The sequence below is a fragment of the Podarcis pityusensis genome (genome assembly GCF_964106645.2).
Source record: "Podarcis pityusensis genome assembly, chromosome: 8".
Classification (NCBI taxonomy): Eukaryota; Metazoa; Chordata; class Lepidosauria; order Squamata; family Lacertidae; genus Podarcis; species Podarcis pityusensis.
Window position 1 is genome coordinate 52133942 of NC_138033.1, and position 26856 is coordinate 52160797.

Consider the following 26856-nt stretch of genomic DNA (forward strand, 5'->3'; position numbering starts at 1 on the left):
CAACAAAAGCAGGGAATTTATTCCAGTCTGTATCTATATTACATATGAACCTCTAAAAATACAAATTTAAGTGTTTTTAAATGGTTTAAATGTTTCTGATTGCTTTTATCTATGAATTGTGCAAATTTTATTAATGTTTTAATGTGAAATCACTTCGAGATTATATTATGGGAAAGGAGTCATAAATGGCACGTGTGTGTGAATGAATGCACATTAAACTGTATTAAAGAAATTATTTAATTTAATTGTAATTAAATAAAGTTGTAATCCTATCCTTCCTGAATTTGGGGGTGATTTCTCCAGGGATGAAGCCTGGCCTAGAGAAGCAGGCTTTGGAAGTGAGGCTGAGCCCCCGGATTCTAATGAAGCCGGGTCGCAGCAATTAATTACAATCATGGCAAAGGTCACAGGTCAAAAACTTCCCAGGAGAAAACATGAAAAAACAGGAGCAGAGGAGGCACGTTTCATGCACTGCGCAAGCGCAACGAGGAAACCGGGCCTTTCCAGGAGCGCTGCCCATCACCCCTCACTTCGAGTTTCCATTCGACAGCTGCCATTTGCGGGGCAGCGACATAATCCCGATTGAGAGGAAAACAAAACAAAACGAAATGTCCTGTACAGTGTGCTCCGCAGCTCCCGCGCTGTTACTTCTGCTTCCTCCCCCGGCATTTTCGATTAATGGGAGAACAGGAAAAGAGGCTAGCTTACAAGACTTCCAAAGTCGCTGCAGTGCCCTAATTTTTTCTGCTTCTTTCTCTTGTGCCCTTTGGAACCCATCACTCTACGCATGCGCAGAGCCATCTTTCCTCCCCACCCCTCAGGGGCTGGGCCTAAGCCGCGCGACGAGGCGCCTGCGCAGTGCGCCGGGCTGGCTTCCCAAGCTCGCGCTCGCCCTATTCCCCTCACAGCAGCGGCAGCGGCCGTTACACACACGGCCTGCCAACCTCCCTTCGGCGGGCCGCGAGCGGAGGGGCTCCTCTCTCCCCGGGATGGGCCGGGCCTTGGAATGCGAGGCTGCTGCTGCTGCTGCTGCTGCCGCCGCCGCCGCCGCCCTCAGCATCCTGGGTTGTCGTCGGCAAAGCCCTGAAGGGACCGAAGCGACGGTGAGTCTGTGAGGGAGGGGCAGGGAGAAAGAGAGATAAGCAAGCCACGCCCTTGTTCTAGGCCACGCCCATTCGGGTGTCCCCACGCCTCGGTTATCCCAAGCCACGCCCTTTTCGACCCCTCCTTCCTATTTAGACCACGCCTACCAAGCATGTCACCAGTTCTCTCCCCCCCACCACCCATGCTCCTCTGCCCCACAAACTGTACCTCCCCCCAACCGCGCTTCTCTCATGGCTGTGTGAAGTAGATTTGGTTTATTTATTTGGAATATTTATTTATTTGGCCTGTGCTGCCATCGCTAAAGGGACCCCATGGAGGGGAATGCAATCAAAACTAAAACTATATCGAACAAATAGCAATTTAAACTTGCAGCCAGCGTGGGCAGAGAAACACCACAACACCCAGCGTTAGTGCTCATTCCCAACAAAGGCCAGGGCAGACAAGGTAAGGCCTTTGGGTGGTGCCAAAAAAACCAATCAAGAGTTCACACTACCAGTATTTCAGAAAAGAAGTTTATTAAGGTGGTGCCGCCACTGGGAAGGCCCACACCTGTGCTGCCATATAGCACATTTAAGCTGGAGCAGCCTTCCCCCAGCTGGCATCCTCCAGATGTTGGGCTTTTAGCTCCCATCCCTGACCATTGACCACACTGATTGGAACTGACAGTGTTGGAGTTCAGCAACATCTAGTAGTCACCATCTTGGGGAAAGTGGTGAGAGGTGGTTTGTGCCACCTGATGAGCTCCTTTGAGAAACAGTGGAGTCAGTGTTCTGTAGTGGTCAGTGTTAGACTAGGACCTAGGATATCAGCCATGAAGCTCATTGGGTGACCTTGGGAACCTCACAGAGTTGTGGGGATTAAATGAGGAGGTGGAGAACCATATACGCCACCTTGAGATCATTGGAGAAAAGATGTGATAGAAATGCAATAAATATAATAAAATAGATGTTTAAAATATATACTAAAATAAGTACAGTGGTACCTCCAGTTACGAACTTAATTCGTTCCAGTTCTTAACCCGAAACCGTTCTTAGCCTAAGGCGCACTTTTACTAATGGGGCCTACCGCTGCTGGCGTGTGACTTCCGCTTGCATCCTGAGGCAAAGTTCGCTACCAGGAGCACCTACTTCCAGGTTAACGGAGCTCATTACCCGAAGTGTTCGTAAGGAGGACGGTACGTAACCTGAGGTTCCACTGTACTTAATTAGTTTGCTTGACTATTTATGCTTATTTACCTAAATCACGTCTTTTTGCCAAGGTATGCTTGGTTCTCTTTACCATTCTTATCCTCACTAACCCTTGAGGTAGATTAGGCTGAAGTCATGACTGGCACTTGTTGAGCTGTATGTCTGAGTGGGAATTTGAACCTGGGTCTCTCCAGTCCTAAACCAGCAGCACTAACACCTTTTTCTCTCTTCCAGCTGGTTAATTGTAAACCCCTCCCAGTCTTATTTGTGCATTTGAAAACAACCTCTACTTAACCAGACTTTTCATCGCCATTTGACAACTGATAGCCTGTATTTCACCCCCACCCCTACAAACTATCATGGATAAAATCAGCCGTTATTGCCTTCTACTCTTCAATACCTTGTTACTTTGGGTTTCTCCCACTTTTCAACCCTATCCCATCTTTGTAGCCCTGTGCTGTACTTGGAGGTATTCCCAGTTAATGTGCACGAGATTGCAGCCCTTGGATAACTGTTCCATCCCACAGCAAAAGCTGTACCATGCTTCATCTAGGGCTCACTGAGCATATGGTTGCCTGAACTGCATTGCCTCAGGGGGGATGCACTTGATTGAATGTTCCTCTCTCTCTATATATATGTATATATTTAAAAATCCATCCACATAGAAAACCAGGAAATCAGGAACCCTGCTGTCTCCCTGACTTTTTTTTTTTTTTTTAAGCACATGATTTGATGGTTTACTTTTAAGTCACCACTTACAGGCTGATGTGGTATAGTCTAGACACTGGCTTGCCATTTCTATGAGAAATTGGTCCTGGTTTCCCTGTTGATCAGGATTTTCCCATCATGCTGTTATCTTTGTTCTTGTCTCAGCACAGTTTGATACAGAGGCTTACATTTTTCCTCCTGGCATAAAGGTGAAATCCTCAACCATTAGCATTCATTTTCCAGGACTGCCAGTGACCTAGTCCTGTAAATGAGAATAAGTTTTCTCCTTTTTTTCCAGCCATGGCTTTGTGTTCCTCCATGATTGTAGGACCAAGTTTGAGAGAAAATGTTTTTAATCAACCCAGTGTCTGGGATAATTGGCTTTCTGTTCTGATATGTCTGCTAAAAAAATTTCATTCACCTTGTACAGAAAAACTCACATTGAGAGCCAGATGCTGATGCTTTTGTTGGCTGCTGTCTTTGCAGCAAAGAAATCAAGGAACATTGTCATTGATTTAATTCATTATCCTTGGCTTTAAGAGACACTGCTCATTAGGTTTCTTTATATTGAGTCAGACCGATGGCCCATCTACACCAGCATTCTCTACTGTGGCTAGCATTGGCTTTCAAGAGTCTCTGGTAGAGAGATGATATGTCCATCTCACCAGTCTTTGGTTCCCCTCACTCCTTTTTTTCCCTTTTCTGTGACAAGGGATTGAACTAGGTAGGACATACTGCCAGGAAACTGCATGTACTCCACCTAACTCCTCAATTGGCTCCCCACCACCATCACTGCTCAATACAACCTCTCTGTTTAAGGTCCTCACATTTCAGATGATTAAGCAAATTGTGAAACAAGTAAGAACCTGAAACTTTGATAATCATTTTGGAGTAGGCACACACAACTTGTGTTGTTGCTATTTTGATTTCTTACCTGCCCTTCACCATGCGATCCCAGGGCAAGTTATAGCATTATAAAAATACAACATTAAAACAGTTTAAAGCCAATCACAGTCACCAAAGTAGAGAGAGGGTCCCTATTGTACTACAAGAATTTGTAGTCCCTGCTGTATCTCTGTGCAGCTTTTAGGATCGTAAGAAGCTGCCTAACACTGTGTCATACGATTGGTCCACCTAGCAGGAAGTTTTGTGTTAAAGTGGGTCCACTCCTACCTGCAGAGTTGCTACAAGCAAGTAGGACTAGCAGATTGTCACTTGGCTCAGTGGTTTTTGGACTACGGGTCCCACAAGGGCCCTTTTCGTCTCGTTGCTATTTTAACATTTGTATAAAACTGTTGGGAGCAGTCAACTGGGGATTTGGAATGCTCTTTAAGAAATTTATGGACATGTTTGCCACCCTAGACTCCTTTGGGAGGAAGGACAGGATATAAATTCAATAAGTAAATAATAGCTCAATATTGTATACAGTGACAGGCAGAAACACACCAGGATTCCAGCCAGGGGTCTCTCCAGTTCTACCTGGAGATGCCAGGAATTGAACCTGGGACCTTCTGCATGCAAAGCAGGAGCTGGACCACTGAGCAGTGGTATTGTGATATTGTTACCTATTATTCAAATATGATTCTAGTCCTTTTGGTTGTTGAGAGTCTGAAAACACGATGGCAGTGAAACAAAATCATGGTAGTTTCCCCATGCATATTTGTCGTTACCATGCAGTGCAGTAGGACACTTTGTTGAAATGTTTTGCCGAAAACCAAATGGTGTAAAGCAGTCACCCTCTACCTGGTACAATAAGGATCTTTACATGTATAATTTATTAGAAGAGAACAGCCTTTGGCTTCTTATTTTGCTTACCGAAAACTGACTTGGGTGACATAATTTGTTCTTGAATTTTTAACGTGATGAATGTGAGCTTGATGAATTTTTGTGGGGAAGGGAACCTTCATCAGTAAAGTTCGTTAACCAGAAATAGGAGTCAGTAGTTTAGTAAGTAGTTGTGATAAGTGCTGTTTCTTGGACTTTGATGTCAAATACTTTAGCTGTGTACCTGCGTACTTCCAAGCTCTCTAGTGTTTTAATAAAGGTGTCGGTAGCAGTACTCGAGACAAATCATGTGAAGCAGCTCTATGTGGAACTGAGTTAGACTATTGGTCCATCTAGCTGAATTGTTTCTCTTCTGATTGGACTGATCCTTCAGGGTTTCGGGCAGAGGTTATTTCATTTATTTATTTTTAAATGATATTTATTAAGAGTTTTAAAGTTACAAAAAAAGCAGAAAAGAAAAAGAAAAACAAACCACAATCAAACAATACAAATTGATAAAAATCAAGATCAAAAAATAAGAACAAAGCACGTAACAGAACACAATCAAAAAACAAAAATAAGTCACAAAAATTTAAAAACAAATCCAATATTCTCATATCCTTGACTTATCATTACCTTCTTTCTTTGACCTCCTCACTCCTCCCTTTTTTTGTATCCTAGTTATTAATAGTCACAGCAAATCCTTTCCATTTTTCATAATATTCTGTCATTACATTACCTTAATCTATTTTAAACTTATCTTACTATAAAAGACCTTAAAACTTAAAACTTAGATCTTATTTATACCAATTTCTCATAACCATAACATATTCTTACATAATTCTTTTAACTTTTTTTGCTAAAGCCAAATAATTTCGTTCCAACATTTTTCTAACATTCATCAATTTTATAAAACATTCCTAATAAATATTTTTTTTTCTTCCAACCTTCATCCAGCGTCTCCTCCTCCTGGTCCCGGGTTTTGTCAGTCCTTTCTATCCCATCAATCTAGTGCATTAACCTGGTAATCTTATGTCCGAGGCCCTTAAGTCTCTTCCATGTCCCTTCCACGGCTCTTCTTCATATTTATACCTGTACTTTACTTTGTCTCCTGCTCCTTTCACTCGTGGGAACTCCAACTCCAAAAACTCCAACAGTGTTTTTGACCCTTCTCGACAAATCAATCCCTTTTCCATGCTCCACACTAAACCCCATGTGGTATTTAAAAACATGTTTCAAAGTCCCGGGCAGAGGTTATTTCAAGCACTTGGACCTGAAGTCCTTTTAACTGGAGAAGGCAGTGACTGTACCTGCATGCAAAGTGGGCACTTCGTTACTGAAAGCTATGGTCCTTCTCTACTGGATTAAGCAATCCAGTAACTGGCATGCAAAAGAAGAGGTAGATTTTTGTATGTGCTTGGAAAGCTCTTCAAATGAAAGTGGTTGGATGTGTATACAGTTTAATGGAACATACATCACACTGCTTTGTATTTATGTCATAAGCATTGAGAAAGCTCCATATGACTTCCTTTCAAAACCTGGATTGGGTTTTGGGTGTGTGTAACCGTAATGGGGGGGGGGGTAGTGTCTGTAGGCTTGTTTGTGTAATCCTAACCAAAGCCAGGGTTCAGTAAATCTCAACTATGTAGGAAGAAGGACTAGTTTCAGATTTGTGTGTCTGTTCCTATCTTGCCATTTGTAAACTTCAGGCCCTTCTAGGTGTGTCTGTGTCCAACTCTCAAATTGTGACTGCTTTCAACCAGCCTGTTGCTGAATAAGTGGGTCTGCCCTCCTTCCCTGCCCTCCTCACAAGCAGAGTGGAGATGGCTGGGCTCTGTGACATCACGGTTTCACACAGTATGGCTGAGACTTGCTGCTGAAGGGGGCTATGGACTTGTGACTGGCCCTCAAGGTTGAACAGGGTCTGCCCGCTTTCCATGATGGGATGACATCATGCAGCACCGTGTGGGTCGGGCAGCGCCTTCGAGGCCTGCAGAATTCCCAAGCCCCTTCACCCTTTCAGCTAGAACAGTTCACCTTACTTACATGTAAGTAAGTAAAGTCATCTTAAAGGACTGATTATGGATCACGCAGTGGGTGGAAGGAGAGGGTGCAAGACACAAGCATATACAAACTGTGAAGGTCAGAGACTTGGGAGATACAAAAAGTGAAAGGTAGCCTAGCATAATTGAAAATAATTCCCTGACTTTCCTAACGTACAGCTGGTCATGTACAAAGGCAGCAGGAAAATATCTTACTTCAAGATCATTTTGCGTATCCAATTGCAGAAAATCTACCATTAGCTAGAGTAGAGCAACTGTGACCTTGAGCATGGAATACTTGGACAAAATAATCAAGAGGGGTTTAATTGGGCACTTATAGGTAGATTGAGTCTCCTGCAGCTGCTGCTTTCCTGCAGAAGGGCTTCCCCTGGGCTACAGACCTGTATAATGAAAGACTGGCCAGCCTGCCTTCTGAGAGAGGAGATGCTGACTCTGTAGTTAGCAGAGCCAGTTTGCTGTGAGATTTTCATTTTCCGTTTTTGAAACCATGCCTTAACTGTGTGTGACAGCTTTGCTTACATTGTCAATGCGAATATTCTCACTAATATTGTCACTGGTGCCCACGTTTAGGGCCCTGTAGATTTTTCTTTTCTGCCAACAAAAATATTTTTTGGGGAAGGGGGAGCTAATCTGACTGCAGAGACAGAATTTTTCCCAATTGAATTCATGGTCATGAAACCTCAAGCACTGTGTCTGGGGATGTGTTCATACTTAAGATAACAGGTGAAGGTGCCTCTATATATGATGCTTCAATGTCCATACAGTGGTACCTTGATTCTCAAAACCAAGGTGCACTTTCCCATAGAATGTAATGCAAAATTTATTAATCCGTTCCAGACTTTTAGAAACAACCCCTAAAATAGCAATTTAACATGAATTTTACTATCTAACAAGACAATTGATCCATAAAATGAAAGCAATAAACAATGTACTGCAGTCACACAATCAATCAATCAGTAGCTGAACTGGGTTCCACACAGTCACAAAAACAAAACAAAAAAGCCGCAAAAACAGAAATGTGAAATAAATAGCAAAAACAGACAGATCTCAGCATAACACTCAAAATGGAAGTGTGGCACTCAAATTGGAAGCGTAACACTCAAAACAGAGCATGTTTGACTTCTGAAAAAAGTTCGCAAACCAGAACACTTATTTCCGGGTTTGCAGTGTTTGGGTTCCAAGTTGTTCGAGTTCCAAGGTACCACTGTACACTGGTTTAGTGTTCCAGGTAGTTTGCAATATTCCATTCTATTCCCCACCTACCTGCTTTTCTGTTCTCTCCCTCCCCAAATCATTAGTCAGCATTCTGTGACCACTGAGTGTGGCCAGTGCTCAGTGGTTTGTTTTGGGATCCTGCCTTTTTTATTATTGTTTTTAACTTCAGCAAATTCTGATGGTTCCGCAAACTTGCTGATACCTCTCTCGTGAGTGTGTGCTGTTTTGGCTATGCAAGTTCTGTCACCTACCTCTGAACTTCATAAATGGAGGGAATAATATCCCACCTTTCAGTTTGCTAAAATTTCCAAGGCAAGTTCCCAGTTAAGGTTAATATAAAAATAAACATAATTAAGACCTTCCCCAAAGCATTGCCTGTATAAATAGCAAAGGGGCGGCATAAATAGACAGCAAAATATAAACACACAGATACACAAAAATCCACTCAGAAGTAGTAAAATTAAATCATAATTCAGTAAAAGAAAAAAAGAAAAACAAATGGCAGGTAACATCATTATTAACTGGCACCTAAAGCTTCATGATGTTGGTGTCAGGTAAGCATCCCTAGGGAGGGAGTTCAGCCATGGAGGAAGAGACAATGCCCAGATATTTGGAGAAGGACTTCCAATGAAATTTATCATGGCTGGACTGGTTCATGTAAGAGCAGATGGCTTCTTAGGTATCCAGGTTCCAAGTCATTACTAACCTTAAAAGTCAACACCAGCATTTTTAAATTGTGCCCAGAATGAAACTACAAGATACAATCCAAGTCAGTAATTTAGCGACCGTGTTGTGTTCCAGGTAGAAGTTCTCAGATAGAGAGTCTTCTACAGCACACATTGGTGTTTCCCAGTTGTGAAATCTCTTGCTGGAAGAACATGGAGGTGAAAGGATCAGACAGCTGGACAGCAACGTGGAGCAGCTGGGCAGGGCAAATGGTTTGAGTCTGAGATTTCCTGAACAGCTGATGGTAGATAATGCCTATCATTAACATTATCCTCTCGTCAGAAAAATGAAAAGCCCCTTCCCCCCACTTTTTTTCCTAGAGATTCAGTGTTTATCCAAGGGCAGAGGAGAAAAGCGGCCTTTGTAACTTGATAAGTGAATCAGAGGTCAGAATGGAAGTTTTCCTCCATGTTAGTGCAGGTTTTTGGCTTCTACAGATGTGTTGTAATTCCATCACAGAAGACACCTCATGCTTTGTTATAACCTTGCTGCTGTGCTTGTAACTAATGAGTGGCTTTATTATGTCTGTGCAGGTTACATCAACTATGACTACATGCATCTTAGAAGCCCAAAGGAACAGCAAGATGTCAGACTAACACTCACACTCCTTGTCAGGTATGTGTTCATTCTGGATTTATTGCCCAGCCTGTCCCCAGAGGCTCAAGGTGGGTTGCAAATAGAAATACAAATGGTTAGATGCCGTTAAGTCCCTAATGGTGAGCCTGTAGCCCAGAATAAGCTTTCTTCAGATTTGTAAAAATAGAGCAATAGATGTAAGTATGATGCCTTCGAACAAGCTACAACAGCTCACCTTAAAATGCCAAAGCAGGGAGGCTCCTCCACTCTTCAAGCAGCTTGTGTGTAGTGGCTCAGCAAGTAGAAGTGGCATTTGTCTTTGCTATTTCAAATGCTGTATTTGCCAGACCAAAAAAAAAAAAAAGGCGAGGGGAGGGCCATAGCTGAGTGGTAAATCGCCAGCTTTGCATGCAGAATGTCCCAGGTTCCGTCTCCAGGTGGGGCTGCGAAAAACTCCCTGTCAGCGTAGACAAGACTGAGCAAGGTGGACCAATGGTCAGACTCAGTATAATGTTCCTATGAACTGGCGGCACCCCTGGATTGGCATAGCAACCTGCCACACATAAATGGCAGATCATTTGTATGTGTTCATTAGGTCTTTGTCTTCAAGGTCTTTGTCTTCAAGATAAACTTTCAGCATGCTTCCATTCAAAGTTCATGCTGTTCCTGGGACGTTACCTTAATAGGCCTTTTTGTACTTGCATCCTGATCGTAGTAAGTTGAGCAATTTATGCAGCTACCCTCCCCCTCTGCAGTTCAACTTGCTTATTTGCTCAACAGGCTTTAGTGACTTAAAGCAGCATGTTGCATAGAGGTGATGTGCTATAATGCGACTGAGGCTGAAGTCTCTACTTCAAATTTTGCTTCCCCTCCCAAGTGTTCCTGGACTACAACTCCCATTGTTTGTGAATACCCTTTGACAAGGGGTGGGGTGGGGTCTGCCTTATATGGTTCAGAAACACCAAAAGTTCTTACTATGATCAAATTGGATGGTGCAAGTTTAATGTTTGGAAGAGAATCAGTAATGACACAAATTGATAAGCATGTGCTTTAAACTACATTGAAGCTGGCTTGCTATAGGGAAGGGGACCTAGCATAAGCTGGAAAGCGGTGAGGCATCTGCTCAGATATCACAAATCAATGCAGTGCTTTCAGGTTGCTCTCCAACATGGTCCTTAATAGCAGTGAATCAATAGGGATTTCAGTGATGAAAGTGCTTCTAGGGTTTCATGCTATTTCTGGCACTTTTGGGGTTATGCTGCAATCTGGTCATAATACTTTGATTTTCTATATAGATAGTTGGAGGCTCTCTGGGGCCTCCTTTCTGTTCCTGGTGCGATGAGGCAATGTGCAAATAAATGAAGCTCATTATAGTTCCACTCCAGACACCAAGTGCAGTTCAGTGAACACCTAGTCCCACCAGCAAAACAAAAACCCTCCATCTGCTGGGAGAGAGCATTATTGCAAAATGAAACCAATAGGGTAGCTAAAAAGTCGGAATGTTATTTAGTATTTAAAGATGCTGAGTTGTATCCAAGTAAAGTAGTATTAATGGGTCTAACATTGGATATAACCCTCAATTTTATTTTTTAAGTAAATGATACTGTTTCTCTTTCAAAAATATGCCAAATTTAAAAGGAACAATGTTAATGCATGCACTTGACATTATTGTGAGCATCTATCAAAATTACTCTTATTTACAACACGCCATTCATTGTTATGGTGCTTTACTAAGTACAAAGACACGGCACTCACTCTCATTTCACTGAAATCACTTAGAAGATAGCAGCACATTTTGCCCCATTTCTTTCTAGAAGGGCTAGAGACTATCTTATCTATTTATTTATTTATGGCTGCATTTATATCACACCTTTATATATAGAAGGGGTTTGGTCTCCCAGGTGCTCACTCGACACTGGGGTACCTGCCCTGGGTCACTAATTAAAGCTTTTGTTCATGCCATGGTACCCACAAGCATTGGGCTGACAGTTTCTGACAAGGAAGATAGCAGAAGAAGAGGAAAGGAGGAATTGAAAGCATGTGTATACAGTGGAATAATATTTCAGCAGCACAATGTTAGATTTGGTAATGTTATGAGAACTATAGGGATGCACCAAAGAACATGTGGCTTTTCAAGGAAGGATTTGAAGAAAGTAAGACAAAGGAGCTCAAAGTTGTATTCTTGAGGAAGTTTCAGTCATTAGACTGGAAGCCAGGAGATGGCATCCTTTATCTTACTAGTTCATATGTGTGATTTTATACCTTTTATTTTATGTCCTACAACAATCTGAGCTCTGCAAAGTGTTCTGTTTCCAAATTATGAATTGTTATAATTCCCAATAACCAAACAGCATAGGCATTTTCCATCTCATATTTTCCCCACTTAAGACCAACCTTTATTTCTGTAATGTTTTGAACATCAGATCATATACAAGTTTATTAATAAGTTCCACTTGGTTCAGTAGGCGTTACTTTCACATAAATGTGCATATTCTACAGGAAGGCAGTCTCACTTAATATCCATGCATATGTGTGCAGAAGGCCAAATATAAATTTATCTCTTGTCTGTATTGTGGACTGCAGCTCCCTTGAGCACGAGCCAGGCCTGATGATGTTTTGCTCTGTGGATGTTGGGAGTCCAAAACATCTGGAGGATTCCACCTCAGCTACCTTCGTGTAAACAGTACTGTGCTAAATGGACCACTGGTTTGACTCTGTGTAGGACTATAGTCTGTATAAGGCAGCTTCCTACATTTGTAGGTTGTAGAACAACTCAGCTTAGTTGGAACCAATTTGCTTCACAACAGGAATCAGTGAATATAACACTTGTTCACAAAATATATCAATTTTAAAATGGGGAAACTTGATTTAAAGACAGTGATTTAAATAACTTTACTATTTTTAACTGATTTTAAAATGACTTGATTTAGATCGTTCTATCCTGGGAATGAGTATATAAGCCAGTGTGTAAAAATAAGGTGTTCTCACGGAAAGCAGTCTTATTTCATAAGGGTGGAACCTATTTCACCACTTAACCACTTTTGAATGAACAGAATGTGTGGGCAGCAGAAAGAGCATCTGTTCCCAAGATTAAATTGCTAGCTGAAAGTGCAAAGCACAACCCCTTCCAGAGATCTTGCTGCTGCAGTGCGTTGAGTAGCCTCTGCCCTGTTTCTTTTCTTTTCTTTTTTCGCTGAGTCATTGTATAAATTGAGACATACATATTTTTTGCTGTGTGTGTGCTTTAGCTATTGTCTCTGCTTTAGCAATTGTCTCTGCTTGCCAGCACCATATGGGATCAATTGTTTGATCTCCCTGCTATTCCGTCTACACAGAAGTGTATATTTTTAGTTTGTGATGTGAACATAATCATTTACGTGATTTCCAAATGTCCAGAACCCCTGGTCATTAGGCATGCTGGATGAGGCTGATGGGAATTAGTAGTGCAGCAGCATATAGAGAGCTGCAAAGTTTCCATCCCTGCTTCACAACAACCTGAAAGGTACCCAAGTCTGATAAGCCTCAAATTGCAGAGATTAAGAGCAAGAGTGGCTTGCCTTAGGCCATCTAATCTATGGTAGAATGAAAATCACATCGGGTTTCCTGCCTCATTTAATCTCTTTGCCACCTTGCTGTACCAATTGTAGTGTGCTCTCATCATATGCTAATGGTTCTGCCTAAATTACTTATAACTTGTGGTGGCGGGGGGGGCAGAATCCTTTTTTTTTTTTTTTTTTTTTTGGCCCCTGGGATCAAAAAAATGATGCTAGTTCCCAGGGAAATGTTAATATGAGCCTCAGTTGAATTCAGTAGATCCTGCTTCAGAGTAAACATTAATTAGCTAGAGCAGTTAAGGCCATTTCTTCATACTTTCAAATGAGACTTAGAATTAACTGTTGTAAGTGAGGAATCTGTCCTGGATGTAATATAAACTATTTTTAACTCTGTACAAACGTATAAATGTTCTCCCTCATTGAATTAAAAACCTATCTTGCATAGGCTTCATTTTCTTGTCTTATGTGAATGTTGTAAAGAGCATTCATGTAATGTTAGGCACATGAGCCAGTTGTACTCCTCCTTTTCTATTTGGGGAATTCCAAATGCCCACATCTTACAGTCATCTCCCACCTCTTTGAAAATGACTAAGCCTGCTTCTCCTTCCTGTTAAAGGCAGAGATGAGGGAGGGAGAATGTCTACAGCACAATATCTTCATTGCTCCTCTCCCTGTATGCTGAGGCAGCCAGTGGAGCTGGCACCAGTGTTTTTAGCTAATTTGCTGCATGCTCCATTTGAATGTAGTAACATAATCATAAACTTGCTTACTCTAAAGGAAATCCCATGTTATCCATTGGGGCTTACTCCCTAGTAAATGAGCTGGTGATTGCAGCTGAAGACTCCTTAGTGGGGTTAATGGTTGGGGTAGCAAACATTTGGTTTGCTGTTGCCACCAATTTCAGGCAGTGGTTGTAGAAATAAGGTGATTGTGAGGAAGGGAGTGCACAACAGCAACAAAATGAGCAAAAATTAGAGCCTGGAAGGGGTGGGGATAATAATGAGGGACAAGGATGCACAGAGAAAAAAGGGGTGACATGGAGTGCAAAGTGATTTGGAGGGTGAGGAAGAGAAAAAATAAGTACCTATGAAGTGAGGGTGCTGAGAAATCTGCAGATAGAAATGCAAAAAGGCAGCAATTTACATTCATCACAGTCGGCACTGTTTCCATTCCGCTGCAGTTTAGTTTCCACCATATACAGTGTCATTTGTGCTCTGTCTGCTGTTTAACATAAGTTAAATAACTATTTACTTAAGGTATGTAACTTACATTCATTTCAGTCTAAAGCAAATGTCAAAACAATGGTTTAAAAAGTCATCTGCAGACTCAAAGAAAACAACAGTGATGTCTTTGCTTGATTAATTTATGCTCCTGACCACAGATGAACCTTTAACTGCAGCAATCTCTGCTTCCACTTGCTTTTCTGTTTTTGGCTTAATTCCCTCACACTACTCATGAGTGATAGAAAAGAGGAATAATGGATGGAGTGCAGAAAGAGAAAAAATGGTGTGCTGTGAAATGCAGAAAATACCACAGATTTGGGATTAGAGTAGATGAGAATACATACAGAGAGCTCTGAAGGAGGGACAAAAAAACTTCAGTTAATTTTTAAAACAAAATTCTTTCCTGCAGTTGACATAAGAATTCAGACTTTGTAAAAAAATATAAATGGCCCTTGAAGTGGTGTGAGATGTATCTTACTGGGTTGTGAATGTTCTTACAACCACAACAAATCTGTCTGCTAGAGAGAAGTGGGAGATGGAAAATATTCAGGTAACTGGCAGAAGACTTACACTTTCTCTCACTAAAGTACTGTTCCTTGAACAAAATTGTTACGGCGAGGTAACCTCTACCATCAGACCTGCTTCTCTCCCATGGTAATAGAACCTGACATCTGCTGTCAAAATGCCTTGGTTCATGGCTGCCCTCTTCTTATTTTTCTGCAGGGCCAGTCCAGAAAATCATGCAGTCATCTGGGCACAGGTTCCGCGACGTCGAGCATCACCCACTGCTTGCCGAAAATGACAGCTATGATTCATCATCGTCGGAGTCTGACATGGCCGACCGGGTCTGGTTCATCCGTGACGGCTGTGGGATGGTCTGTGCGGTGATGACTTGGCTTCTCGTTATCTATGCGGATTTTGTAGTGACATTTGTCATGCTGCTGCCTTCCAAAGACTTTTGGTACTCCCTCATCAATGGGGTCCTCTTCAACTGCTTGGCGGTGCTCGCCTTGTCCTCGCACCTGAGAACAATGCTGACTGATCCCGTGAGTAGACATGTTCCTCACAGTTGGGTTTAACCATTTTGTGTGCATGGAACAGTGATACACAGGGAATCTTTTCTGGGCAGAACTTTTGGCACTTGCATAGCACCACAAACGTGTTTGGGAAGAAATAGAACCTACAGTCAAATTAAAATGCCCCAAACAGGAAACACAACTAGCATTATACACAACATGCTTGAACAGTCAACACTTCTTACTGTGTGTGAAGCCTTTCCTAGTAATTTATTCTATTGGCATGCACTTGTGGATTGCCTACCACAGGGTTGGGAAATCTTTTTATGCTAAAGACTGTGCTCCTTTAGGGATAATCTCTTGAGGACCACATACTGCTAAAGCCAAAATCAGGCAGGGCCATACCAATTGTCGTACTCAGGTTTAGGAGCAAGAGTATACTTTAATTCAAATCATCAGTCCCTTTTGGTGAATGTTCTCTCAAGCCCCTGGGCTCCTATTTGCCTTATCAGGTTTCCAGATCTGGATTTCCAATACCTCAAGCAATCCTCTAACCACTGGTATTCTGCTCCTGCCATCTAGACAATAATATCTCTGACCGACTTTGTCACAGCCTTGATGGCTTGGCCAAATATGAGGTGTTTGAATGAACAAATATTTATTATATTAAAAGCAGTCATTAACAGGTACGATTTGCTTTCAACAATAGCATTAGAAATTTCATAGCATGTGCTTATAACTCTTTTCCTAATACAAATACAAATCCTATCCCGCCCACTCTGCCCCCTGCTCCTCAGCACCCACACCAATCACCCTTCTCCAGAACGCAACTGTATTTTTCTGTACACACACACACACACACTGTCCTACTCCACCCTCAGCCAATCAGGACATGACACACCACACCATTCTGTCCCATTCTCACTCGCACCCCCTTGCACTCATCTTACCTTACAACTTACAAATATCTCCCTAAATAACATTTTACTATATATCTCTTTAATATCAAACCTGTACAAGTCAGTTACAGTGACAAACACCACAGCCAACTCATCTTAACATTACACGATTTCCCCTCTTTTTTTTTTTTATCTTACACACACACACACACACACACACACACCCTCTTCCTCTTTGCACTTCTTTCCACGCTGAAAATCAGCCCTACACAATAACTAGAAAGAAAAGCTTCCATTGACACCAGTGGAAGCTTTTGGTTCTAAACTCAGTTGCTACACAGGAGGGCTTTTTGGGGGGTGGGGTCATGTCAGGGAGGGTTTAACCTTAACTCTTCGGCTGCCACCTCTTTAGAATTTCCAAGCACAGTAATTGGGATTAGAGAAAAAGCTCCCATTAGCACCAATGGAAGCTTTCCCAACTAAATCTAATTTATTTATCAGAGGGTGAGATCTTGGACAGGAGACTATAGGCTGGTTCCAAAGAAACCAGCAGTTCCCCATTCTAGGCTCAGTGTTGAGAATGGTAGGAGTATCCATAACTCAGAAGTTAAAAACACACTGCGCATGCAGAAGGTCCCAGACTTATTTCCCATACCTCCAGTTAAATGAAACATGGGTAGCAGGACTGGGGGAAACCTTGAAGAGTCACCACCAGTCAGAGTGGCCAGTATGGTATTTTTGTACATCACTTAAGAGATTTCATAGTACGTCATTTAGAAAGGCTTTTAAATACAGAGCCAGATACATTGAGTTAAACCACAGTCAGTGAACTGCAGGTTCACTGACCGAAGGGCAGTTAGGAAGCTCACCTTTAATGACACGAGGGGAAATTGAAGGGCAAGAATAGGTCAGCTGCCCCCATTAGCCTCCTCTTTGACACATATCATGCTCAACCTTGCCTCTAGACTGCTGCATCTGCTTTGTTATCATGTAAGAATTCCCCATCCCTATAGCCTCACCCTCTGCAGTTCTCCCTAGCTACCACACTGAAACTTGGGGCAGTACTCCCTCCAGGCCCTAGTGCCTGCTTGTTTCTTTTAATTGTCCATTACTGTTAAGACCTTTGCTTCAGTAACTGCTATCAGTTTTGTGTTGCTGCCTTTCTCTCTCTTTCATGGAAAGCGGCCTTTAGAATTGAGAGAGGTGATTTGCACATGCACGCGCACCCCACAGAACTTTGTGCTGGAAAATAAGAAAACAGTCCAGTTGCCCATAGAATACATATGCACTCCTCTGGCTTGGATCACAGTGAACATTCAGTTGCCAAAGCTTAAACCATCATGAATAGTCAAGTGGGAAATTGTAGCCAGAAATCAAAGAAATTGCTCCAGTGTCTGCCGCATTATGGTCTTGCTACTACAAAACCCTTAATACATCTTCCTTCCTACAGACCTTCCTCATAGACATAGTGTGTTTTTCCTTGGTGTATTCCCAAGATTAAATCTTACATGTCTATAATATCACTTGCTAAAGAAATGGAGGAATAGGATCCTTTTTTATCTACCTAAACTAGGATTGTAAATTAAAATACAAGCAATTTTTGTCTGAACATGATACTGCTCAGTTTGGTAGCTTATTGAGAAGGCCCAGTGTCTGAGGAAATACGGCAGTTTCCCTCTAACTTTCTAAAATGTTATTTCTATGTATATAAGCTCCGTATTGAGGGCAGTTAGTCCTTACCACCAAAGATCTCCCAGATCCTTGTCCCATCTTGTTACTCTGCCCTCCTGTCCTGCTACACCTCTGCTTGCAACCTTCTTGTTCTGCCACCCTCATCTGACCCAATGTTTCCAGGTCCTCTAAATTACTCTGCCTTTTCTTCCTTTTTGCTGAGAACTCCCTCAAAAACATGGCGGTGCTCTGTTTCTTTCTATCCAAATCCCTGCTTGGAGCATACCTTTTGCATGAAACTTGTGGACCTCAGCCCCTATAGAAGTAACATTAAAGTTGTGTGTAGCTGCATTCATACCCATTCCTATTCTCAGCTGTGCCTTCAGGTTGCCTTTTAGATCACTCTCGAAAACGCCACTGGCACTCTTCAGATACATACCAGTAACTGGGCCTTGTCTTCCTTTCCATCTGTAATGCCTTAGGGGGCTGTTCCGAAAGGAAATGCCACGAAAGAGTACATGGAGAGTTTGCAGTTGAAACCAGGCGAAGTAATCTACAAGTGTCCAAAGTGCTGCAGCATTAAACCGGAACGTGCCCACCATTGCAGGTATGTCCCATTGCTGCTTCTGTACTGTTCTCAGCCTGGAATCCAAGGCCCAAACTATAAGTGATGCTAAAAACGTCTTTGCATATTGCAGTTATGCAGATGGAAGGAAGTTGACCCCTTTCCTCCTTTCCACAGCCCCAATGAAAATCATCTTCCACCACCACTTTCCCTCCTGGGGAAAAGAGTAAGGCAATTTTCCCTGTGACTTCAGCACTTGGGGAAATGAGTTAGCCTCACGGTCTCTGCAGAATACTTCCAATAAGGATTGAAGCTGTGGTTTGTTTGTTTTTTTAAAAAAAATATCACATAAACAATGGCAGTCTCAGTGTAATGTATAGTTTGACTCTTGCGTGGTTTCTCAGACCTCAGAGATGCCTTTTTCAGCACATTTCCCTAAAAGTATTCTTTGCTTTCATGTGTGTTCTATTTGCAGCTTTATCGGAACAGAGCATTGCTGTGTGACTTTTAAGTTGCCTGCAATTCACTATAGCTTGTGCAAAAGTGACAGACAAGGTCAATTCTTTCAAGATTCCTTTCAGATTCCCTTTTGTCTGAACAAGCTAAGCAGGAACATGGAGGGTTGTTGTTCTCCACAAGTTGCCTGCAGCTGCTTCCCCACTTTGTCCAACCATCTCTTTGTGCCTCGCTCTTCTAAGCATTAAGTTGAATGCTTAAAAGCTTGCTGTGGCTTTGTGATAGCAAAGCACTTGAATCTGGCCATTCCTGGAAGATCTGGCAGAGCTCATCTGCACTAAAAATTGCTAGCTTTAGATGTATTTCCTGAAAAATGTGGTGCTTGAGAGCCTTCATTTCAAGGTAAGGGAAGGTGCCAGCACTCCATGTAGAATGAAATGTGGAACTGTGCAATGTTATGTATTGAAGATTATTATAATTAGTAGCATTAGTATTGTTGGTTAGACAAGGAACAAAATGTACATACTCACCTTCAAACCTGAGTGCTGCTCGGAGAGCCACCCATCCAGTTGTACCCCCCTCCATTATCCCACCCCAATTTTCCTTTTTTCTTTTCCAGCTAATACTCAATATTCCAAGACTTCTAAGTATATTCAGTTTTCATTGAATTGTTTTTATTGGGGAGGGAACAAGGTGTGCCTCCTGAGGTGTGTTTGTGTGTATTTTAATCACGTGTATTCACTTTGACATGCAGAAAACAAACAATATTAAGTCGCACAATGTTTGAATGTCCTACGGCATCTGTTAATGTAGAGCGACTGCATTGAACGAGCTGCAGTTTGAAATCATCCTCCATTTGGCCTCCTGTACCACGCATGCCAGCGTCTTAGATTTCCAGAGAGATGGCCTCTTTGCAGTCACCAAGGGCAAAATATCCGTAACACATACCACAGCATAACTTTCACTGTTTTTCCCCCTCCTTCCACTAGCATTTGCAAGCGATGCATTCGGAAGATGGATCATCACTGCCCCTGGGTCAATAACTGTGTGGGGGAAAGAAACCAGAGGTTTTTTGTGCTGTTTACTGTGAGTATGGTTATTTATTTATTTAGTTGTTTACCATTTGTTTGTTTGTTTGTTGCCAATATAAAACTGTCCCTGCCCTGGCTATCCTAATTTGGGGGTTGAATCTTCAAGTTGGAACCTCTACACTCAGAGGCACAGCGTGCTTCTGAATATCAGTTGGTGGGGCAGATGCCAAAACCGTAGGAGAGAGCTTTTGACTTCATGGCTTTCTTGTGAGTTTCCTGGATCCCTCTGACTAGTTGTTGTTGGAAAACATTGATGGCCTAGATCACAGATAGTCAGTATGTAGATCCCCAGCCTTCAGCGCCCAGCCTTCATGGCCGTTGGTTTGAGATGGGGGGGGCAACTCCCATCTCTTGCGGGGGCGCAATTAGTGCTAGCACCGTCCGTTAAGAGTTTGGGTGTAATCTTCGACACCTCCCTTTCCATGGAGGCGCAGATTGCAGCTATAACAAAGGCTGCATTTTTTCATCTCGGCCAAGCTAAGCAGTTGGCTCCTTATCTCTCTCGCCCTGACCTAGCCACTGTGATCCACGCAACGGTCACCTCCAGACTGGATTATTGTAACTCGCTCTACGTGGGGCTGCCCTTGAGACTGACCCAGAAACTCCAGCGGGTGCAGAATGCCGCGGCGAGACTCCTTACGGTGTCCTCGCCACGGGATCACATTCACCCAGTGCTATACCAGCTGCACTGGCTCCCAGTGGAGTACAGGATCAGGTTTAAGGTGCTGGTTTTAACCTTTAAAGCCCTATACGGCCTAGGAACCTTGTACCTACGGGACCGCCTCTCCTGGTATGTCCCACAGAGGACCTTATGGCCTTCAAACAAAAACATCTTGGAGGTCCTGGGCCACAGGGAGGTTAGACTGGCCTCAACCAGAGCCAGGGCTTTTTCGGCTGTGGCCCCCATCTGGTGGAACGCTCTGTCACAAGAGACTAGGGCCCTGCGGGACTTGAAATCTTTCCGCAGGGCCTGCGAGACAAAGCTGTTCCACCAGGCCTTTGGCCAAGGCACAGTCTGACCCCTTCTGTAATCCTCAAAGAACTCTAGCCCAGTGGTTGCCATTAATTTGATTTTGAATTGATTTTAAGATGAGTTGATTTTAGAATGCTGTGTTACTGTTAGCCGCTCTGAGCCTGGCTTCGGCTGGGGAGGGCAGGATATAAATAAATGTTATTGTTATTATTATTATTATCATCATCATGGGGGTTGCAGTCCAACAACATCTGGGTGGAGGCATGGTGGGAAAGGTTTGCTATCCCTGCGCTAGATGGAACCTTGAGCTAATGCAGCAAATTCCCTGCCCACCTGCCCTGCCTCAAAAAAAGAGAATTTTGAAAGTACTGCACAGTGTAGCATGGTCCTCTTAAAAGATGTAAAAGAATTTAAATATTGACTGCTTGCCTAATGGTTGCATGGTTTTCAGAGCTGATTTCCAAATCTTTTTCTCACTTCCAGATGTACATAGCTCTAATTTCAGCTCATGCTCTCATCCTGTGTGGGTTTCAGTTCTTCTCCTGCGTCAGAGGACAGTGGATTGGTAAGCACATACTTCAGTTGCTTTTGTAATATGGCGTTTTACTTATTTATTTTTGGTATATCTAAGTCACTTTTCTACCAGAGTATCCAAGTGCCATAAAAGAAACTACCATGTAAAAATCAAACAATTGAAAAGTTAACAGCATTATCTAAAAAAAAAAAAATCAGTAACAGATATTTTTTTTTAAGCAGATAAACCTCAAGAACCACTAAAACAGTAAAAACAGCAGAACAGTCATTCAAACACCTTGGTTAATAAAGAAAAGCTTTCACTCACCACATAAGTATTATTTTAAAAAATGCCTCCCAGATTTGTTTGGGGATTGTACAGTGGTACCTCGGAAGTCAAATGGAATCCGTTCCGGAAGTCTGTTCGACTTCCAAAACATTCGGAAACCAAGGCACGGCTTCCAATTGGATGCAGGAAGCTCCTGCAGCCATTCAGAAACCACATCGGACAGTCAGGTTCTAAAGAACGTTCGCAAATCGGAACATTCATTTCCGGGTATGCGGCGTTCAGGAGCCAGAACGTTCAAGTCGCAAGGCATTTGTCAACCAAGATACGACTGTATAGACGCCACCACTGAAAAGTTCTTCCCTGGCAACCATCCTCCTTACCTCTGAAGATGGGGGTACCTTGAGAAGGACCTCTGAAGGGGTCAGACAGATCCATAGGGGAGAAGACAGTCCTCTGGCAGCTCAGGGTGTATAGGGCTTTCAAGATTAAAATCAGCACTTTGAAATTTTGACCTAAAAAACTGGTCACCCATGTAAATGGGTGATTGAGAAGACCTGCAGTATTTGCTAAGGTGGTTTTTGCCATTTCCATCACAAAGATGAACAGGCATCATCCTTCCTTATTAAGGAAGTCCTTGGAGCTTGACAATGGTGGGACACATTCCAATAGACCGTGCCTTTTAACTTTGCTTTTAAAATAATTGCCTTTTTAAATTGTGCATGTGGGCACAGGTCATGCACTCCTACCTAGCATGGTGAATAAGTGATGAGGGAGGCCTGTGTATATAGTGTTATATGCTTTGTCATATTAAATACAACTGGGTATTTAGATCTATACAAATTCTAGCGGCACCTGAGCCTGAAGCACATGGTGTCCCACTACCATTTGTGTACAGTGGCAGCTCCATACAGGAATAAACTCCCATTCTACCTGTCACTGGCCCCTTGCAGGCCAACAGTCTGGCTACTGATATGTATGCATGTGATCCCTCAGCCTGTGTTATAGATTGCTCCTAACTTCCTGTTACATTCTCAGATTTGCTAATCCTTTTGAAGTTAACTCTTGTTGGTGTGCTTGTTGCAGTTTGTTTTTTCATTGAAGTTCATCTGCTCTCTTTCAGAATGCAGTGACTTTTCACCACCTGTGACTGTGATCCTGTTGATCTTCTTGTGCCTTGAGGGTTTTCTGTTTCTGACGTTTACCGCAGTAATGTTCGGCACCCAGATCCACTCTATATGCAACGATGAAACGGTCAGAATTGAGGGTTTTTCTTGGGGTCTGGTTTCAGGACTGGATAGGGATTTGAACCTGCTTCGCCTATGCCCTTGTTCTGCCCCTTTCCATATCCTCTGTTGAGGCAGATGTGCAGTCTTGGCTAGAGTTTGACGTGCTTTCCAAATTTCTTAACATCAATTTTTATCATATTTACTTGCAGGAGATTGAAAGACTGAAGAGTGAGAAGCCTACATGGGAACGGAGGTTGCGCTGGGAAGGAATGAAATCTGTCTTTGGGGGCCAGCCTTCTCTGCTATGGATAAATCCGTTTGCTGGATTTCGAATCAGACGGCTTATGCTAAGAGCCAAGAAAGGAGGTCCTGAGTTTTCTGTTTGAGTCTGTCTAATCATGCTGGAACTCACAAAAAGTAGTATATTGTATTTATTGGGCACCAGGAAAAAGGAAAAAAGCTGCCCACAAGTAACCTGTGACCAATGAAGATTTGACACACATGAAACATTTTGCTTGTAGCAAGCAGAATTTTATACATTTATAGTCACAGACATCTCATTAACTCTCAGAAGTGTAAACTGGATACTACCACACATGGCTTTCTAGCAAGATGACAAAACAATCAGAAACAACCAAGAAAGGTGGACAGTCACACTATGAAGCCAAAATATTGTCTTTACTACTGTAACTTATTATTTTAGAGGACTAATTATGCATTTATTTTTGTCAAACCCCTTTTATTTGATATGTGTCCTTTTTTTTTTTTTTTAAGGAGTTGACCTCTGCTGTTTTTATATGACTTTGTGGCAAGGCACAGTTGTCAATCATGTTATTATACAAGTACAAATGCTGGAAATCACGAGCCAAAAGAAACCATTTTTGACCTGATAGTTTTTAGGCAATGCTCAGCTCCATTATGTAACTTTTCTTTGTCCCCAAAGACCCCCTCAGCTGTACTTCTGCATGTGGGTATCTGAACAGGTCTGTAATCCATTACCTTGTAGCCAAAACATACAAGGCCGGCCAGTGTCCAAAATTTCCATAGGCTCAGAAAAGTATTCCTTTTTTGGGATTCAGTTTTAAGTGGTAAGTGTGCAGAAATCATATTGCAGGGTTTTGTTCTACCCTGAGGTATTTACACCAATTTCCTATTCATTATAATTTCTAAGGGAACTCATCATTAGGTGTATTGAAGGATTACTTTTAGTCCTTCCAAAAGGGGGGCGGGAGTGGAACCATGGATATAAACTTCTGGTGGCATGAAAAAATGCATATTGGAAGTCTCTTAATTGAACCAACAGCTTCAATTGCTTCTTGCATTTCATTATATAAATTTGTCAGAGTGCAAGCCAGGCCTCTCAAAAGCTATGGGTAAGACCTAGTGAACTTGCACATAGGGGGTGGGAAGATGTAAGCTGCAATAGATCTGAAGAACAGACATGTCTTTAAACATGCTGGCCTGCAGCCAGATTCTAAACATGCTCTGTGGAAGTCAGACTTTCTGGTTCCAGATGGCCTTAATTGCTGAGTTCACTAATGCACCATTGTGCATGCACCGCTGCCGCATAACACCAGTTTTCATGTTCATTGCAGTGGGAGAGGCAGCTCCTGATTCCGCAAAGGGATTATTGTAGTGGCATTGTCCTGTTAAAGCTATTGGCACTACTCTTGTAAGAGCGCTGAGTACTCGTCAGCACTCCTACACAAATATGGGCCTCTCATGATGAATCTTGAATGCGTTTGGGAATGTTGCCAATTGTTCAGATAGTCTCCTTGCAGCCATGCCAACCGTGTGACTCATAGCTACACTTGCTTACCATTGTCGGCAAAGGAGATGGGCAGATTTCTTCAGAAACAAGTTCAGTACTTGACTGTGATGATTCCATGTAATGATTTTTATTTTTATTTAATCCTTGGCAGCAAACGGAAATACAGCATGCTACCATATTCCAAACAAAACCACTTCTGAACTGGAGAACTCAGTGGTATCAAACCAGCTTTTACCATCCCTTGTAGAGTGAAACCACTACATGGTCTGAATGTGCTGTTACATCTGCAAGTAATGAAACATTGTCTGAAGGGAGTGATATGTGTGCTCAGTAACAGAAGCTAATCCTCCCCCCCCCCCCATTTCTTTTAATGCCGTTTAAACAGGAGACTTCATATCTTGAGCATGCATATATAGAAAGGAGAAATGTTTTTTGAGGGCGCGGGGGAAGCCTTTCTAAATTGAAACCTGCCTTTAAACATATCAAGACTGAGCTTTTGCTTAGCCGTTGGTATCACAGTACCAGCATGCTCAAGAATCTGGAGGCTGGCACACCCCACAGATGACAGAGTATGCATGTGCCTGGGAAGCTGGGACTTTGCTGATATCACCCCAGCACTTCCCACTGCTGAAAAGAAGTGGCTTAGAGAGTGGATTGCGACTTCTGTTATTACAAAAGCAAGCAAACCTCTGTCTCATGCAGAATTCCCTCTTCTGAATGACTTGTAGGCTATAAGTTTAGTGTGAGTTTTCCAGTAGGATCTTTAATTCCTGGAGGTTCACTCGCCTATTTCTCTATGTCTCTGTGCAGCGTCTTAACTATAATGACCTGAATTGTGTTTTATAGCAGGATGGCAATGATGCCCAAGCGTGTGTTCTCATGAAGGGGGCTTCCTGCATGACCATTTTGGTCCTTGGCATTAAATGAAAACTGTGTGATCTGGAGAAATGAAAGTACGGGAGGAGAAACAAGAGATACAACGGAAGGGTCTCTTTCATACTGCATACCAGTTCACTGACCCTTCTAATGTAGGTGATGAATTTGTTACAGGCTCCCCCTCTTCTCACACACATAGTGTGTGGGGAAAGCACACTGTACATACATCCATGTAAACAATTCTCCCTTGGAGGAGTGGAATTGGGCCTCCTTCAGGAGAGGCTTCTTACAAAATCACAGTATTTATATGGTGATGAAGGGGTCCTATTTGCTCTCCCACCATGCAGGGCATAAACTGGAACCATGGTGATGTATGCGCTACCTGCCGTATGGCAAGCAGGTGGTGACTTGTAGCAAAGCCAGGCACACACAGCTGGTGAACTAAGCAACCTATAAGAATCAAAAAATGCTCAGACAATGCCTCAAGGGATCTTTGCAGTCCATTCTCAGCCCATGAACAAAGCCTGCAGTTTGTTCTTATGTACATATTCACAGTTCCGTCAAGTCTGTGCACGTATTACTAGGGAAGCAGAACTTGCAAGCAGATAAATAACATTAGATTCGGATCACCAAAGCAAGGGGTAAAAATGCAGCAAGCCCAGGAAGATCTTGCCCATTTCCATTTTGTACCTTCACCTAGTTTGGGAATTGGTTATATCTGCTTTAACACAAGACTTCATACATACACTTTGATGGACTGTATACTGCTGGAACTCAGCAAATCCCTTTTAAAGCAGCTGAACCTGTGTGTGACTTAGCAAGTGTGTGTGCGTGTGTGTATGAAAATGGAGTTTCTTGGCTTTTCGAATCCTTGTTCTGTTGTAATTTTTTTAATGTAAAATAAAGTAACTAATTGAGGGCTTTGTGTTGGATATTTAATTTCATTTTTATATATTGACAGCAGAGCTCATGTTTTGCGTGCACAGTAGTCTGGGCATCATTTGGGAAGAATACCTACTTAAGACTTTCAGGAACTCTGAAACCAAACAGAGGAGGCAATAGGGAGACCAATGACCTAATGTCTTTTGTTCCCTGTGCATTTGTCTTTTAAGAACTTCCTTACCTTCAAGGACTATGTCCTTCTGACATTTTATTTTTCAGCTGTTCAAAGAAAGGAAACAACTGTTAACATATGCTTTGGTTAAGCCTGGTATCTGGTTGTATTAGGACTATAGGAAGGTACCTTACACTGAGTCAGAGCATTGGTCCATCTAGCTCACAGACTGGCTGGAAGAAGCTCTTTCCAGTTTTTCATTTGTGGGTCTCTCCCAACCCTACATGGAGATGCCAGAGATTGAACCTGGGACCTTCTGGGTGCAAAGCAAATACT

The 26856-nt window shown here is 42.5% G+C and overlaps 1 protein-coding gene across 3 annotated transcripts; it reads left to right on the forward strand.

Annotated features, from left to right (window-relative positions):
- Positions 1-860: 860 nt before the first annotated feature.
- Positions 861-26384, forward strand: ZDHHC7 (zDHHC palmitoyltransferase 7). 3 transcript variants are annotated; one of them, XM_081016963.1, is made up of 8 exons: positions 861-1103; positions 9301-9382; positions 14844-15166; positions 18189-18313; positions 19717-19813; positions 21275-21356; positions 22714-22844; positions 23029-26384. In XM_081016963.1, the coding sequence occupies exons 3-8, from the start codon at positions 14861-14863 to the stop codon at positions 23203-23205; spliced, it is 918 nt and encodes a 305-aa protein (XP_080873089.1). In that variant the 5' UTR covers positions 861-1103; positions 9301-9382; positions 14844-14860; the 3' UTR covers positions 23206-26384. The 3 variants fall into 3 exon arrangements, with proteins under 3 accessions (XP_080873089.1, XP_080873090.1, XP_080873088.1); XM_081016964.1 differs by lacking the exon at positions 861-1103 and adding an exon at positions 6626-6815; XM_081016962.1 differs by lacking the exon at positions 861-1103 and adding an exon at positions 6626-6811.
- Positions 26385-26856: the final 472 nt, after the last annotated feature.

Excerpts from the sequence above, each read along its gene's own strand:
- ZDHHC7 (XM_081016963.1), top strand. The coding sequence starts at position 14,861 with ATGCAGTCATCTGGGCACAGGTTCCGCGACGTCGAGCATCACCCACTG. Across the intron at positions 19,814-21,274 it reads GGTTTTTTGTGCTGTTTACT|ATGTACATAGCTCTAATTTC; the intron begins GTGAGTATGGTT and ends TCTCACTTCCAG. Across the intron at positions 21,357-22,713 it reads CGTCAGAGGACAGTGGATTG|AATGCAGTGACTTTTCACCA; the intron begins GTAAGCACATAC and ends GCTCTCTTTCAG.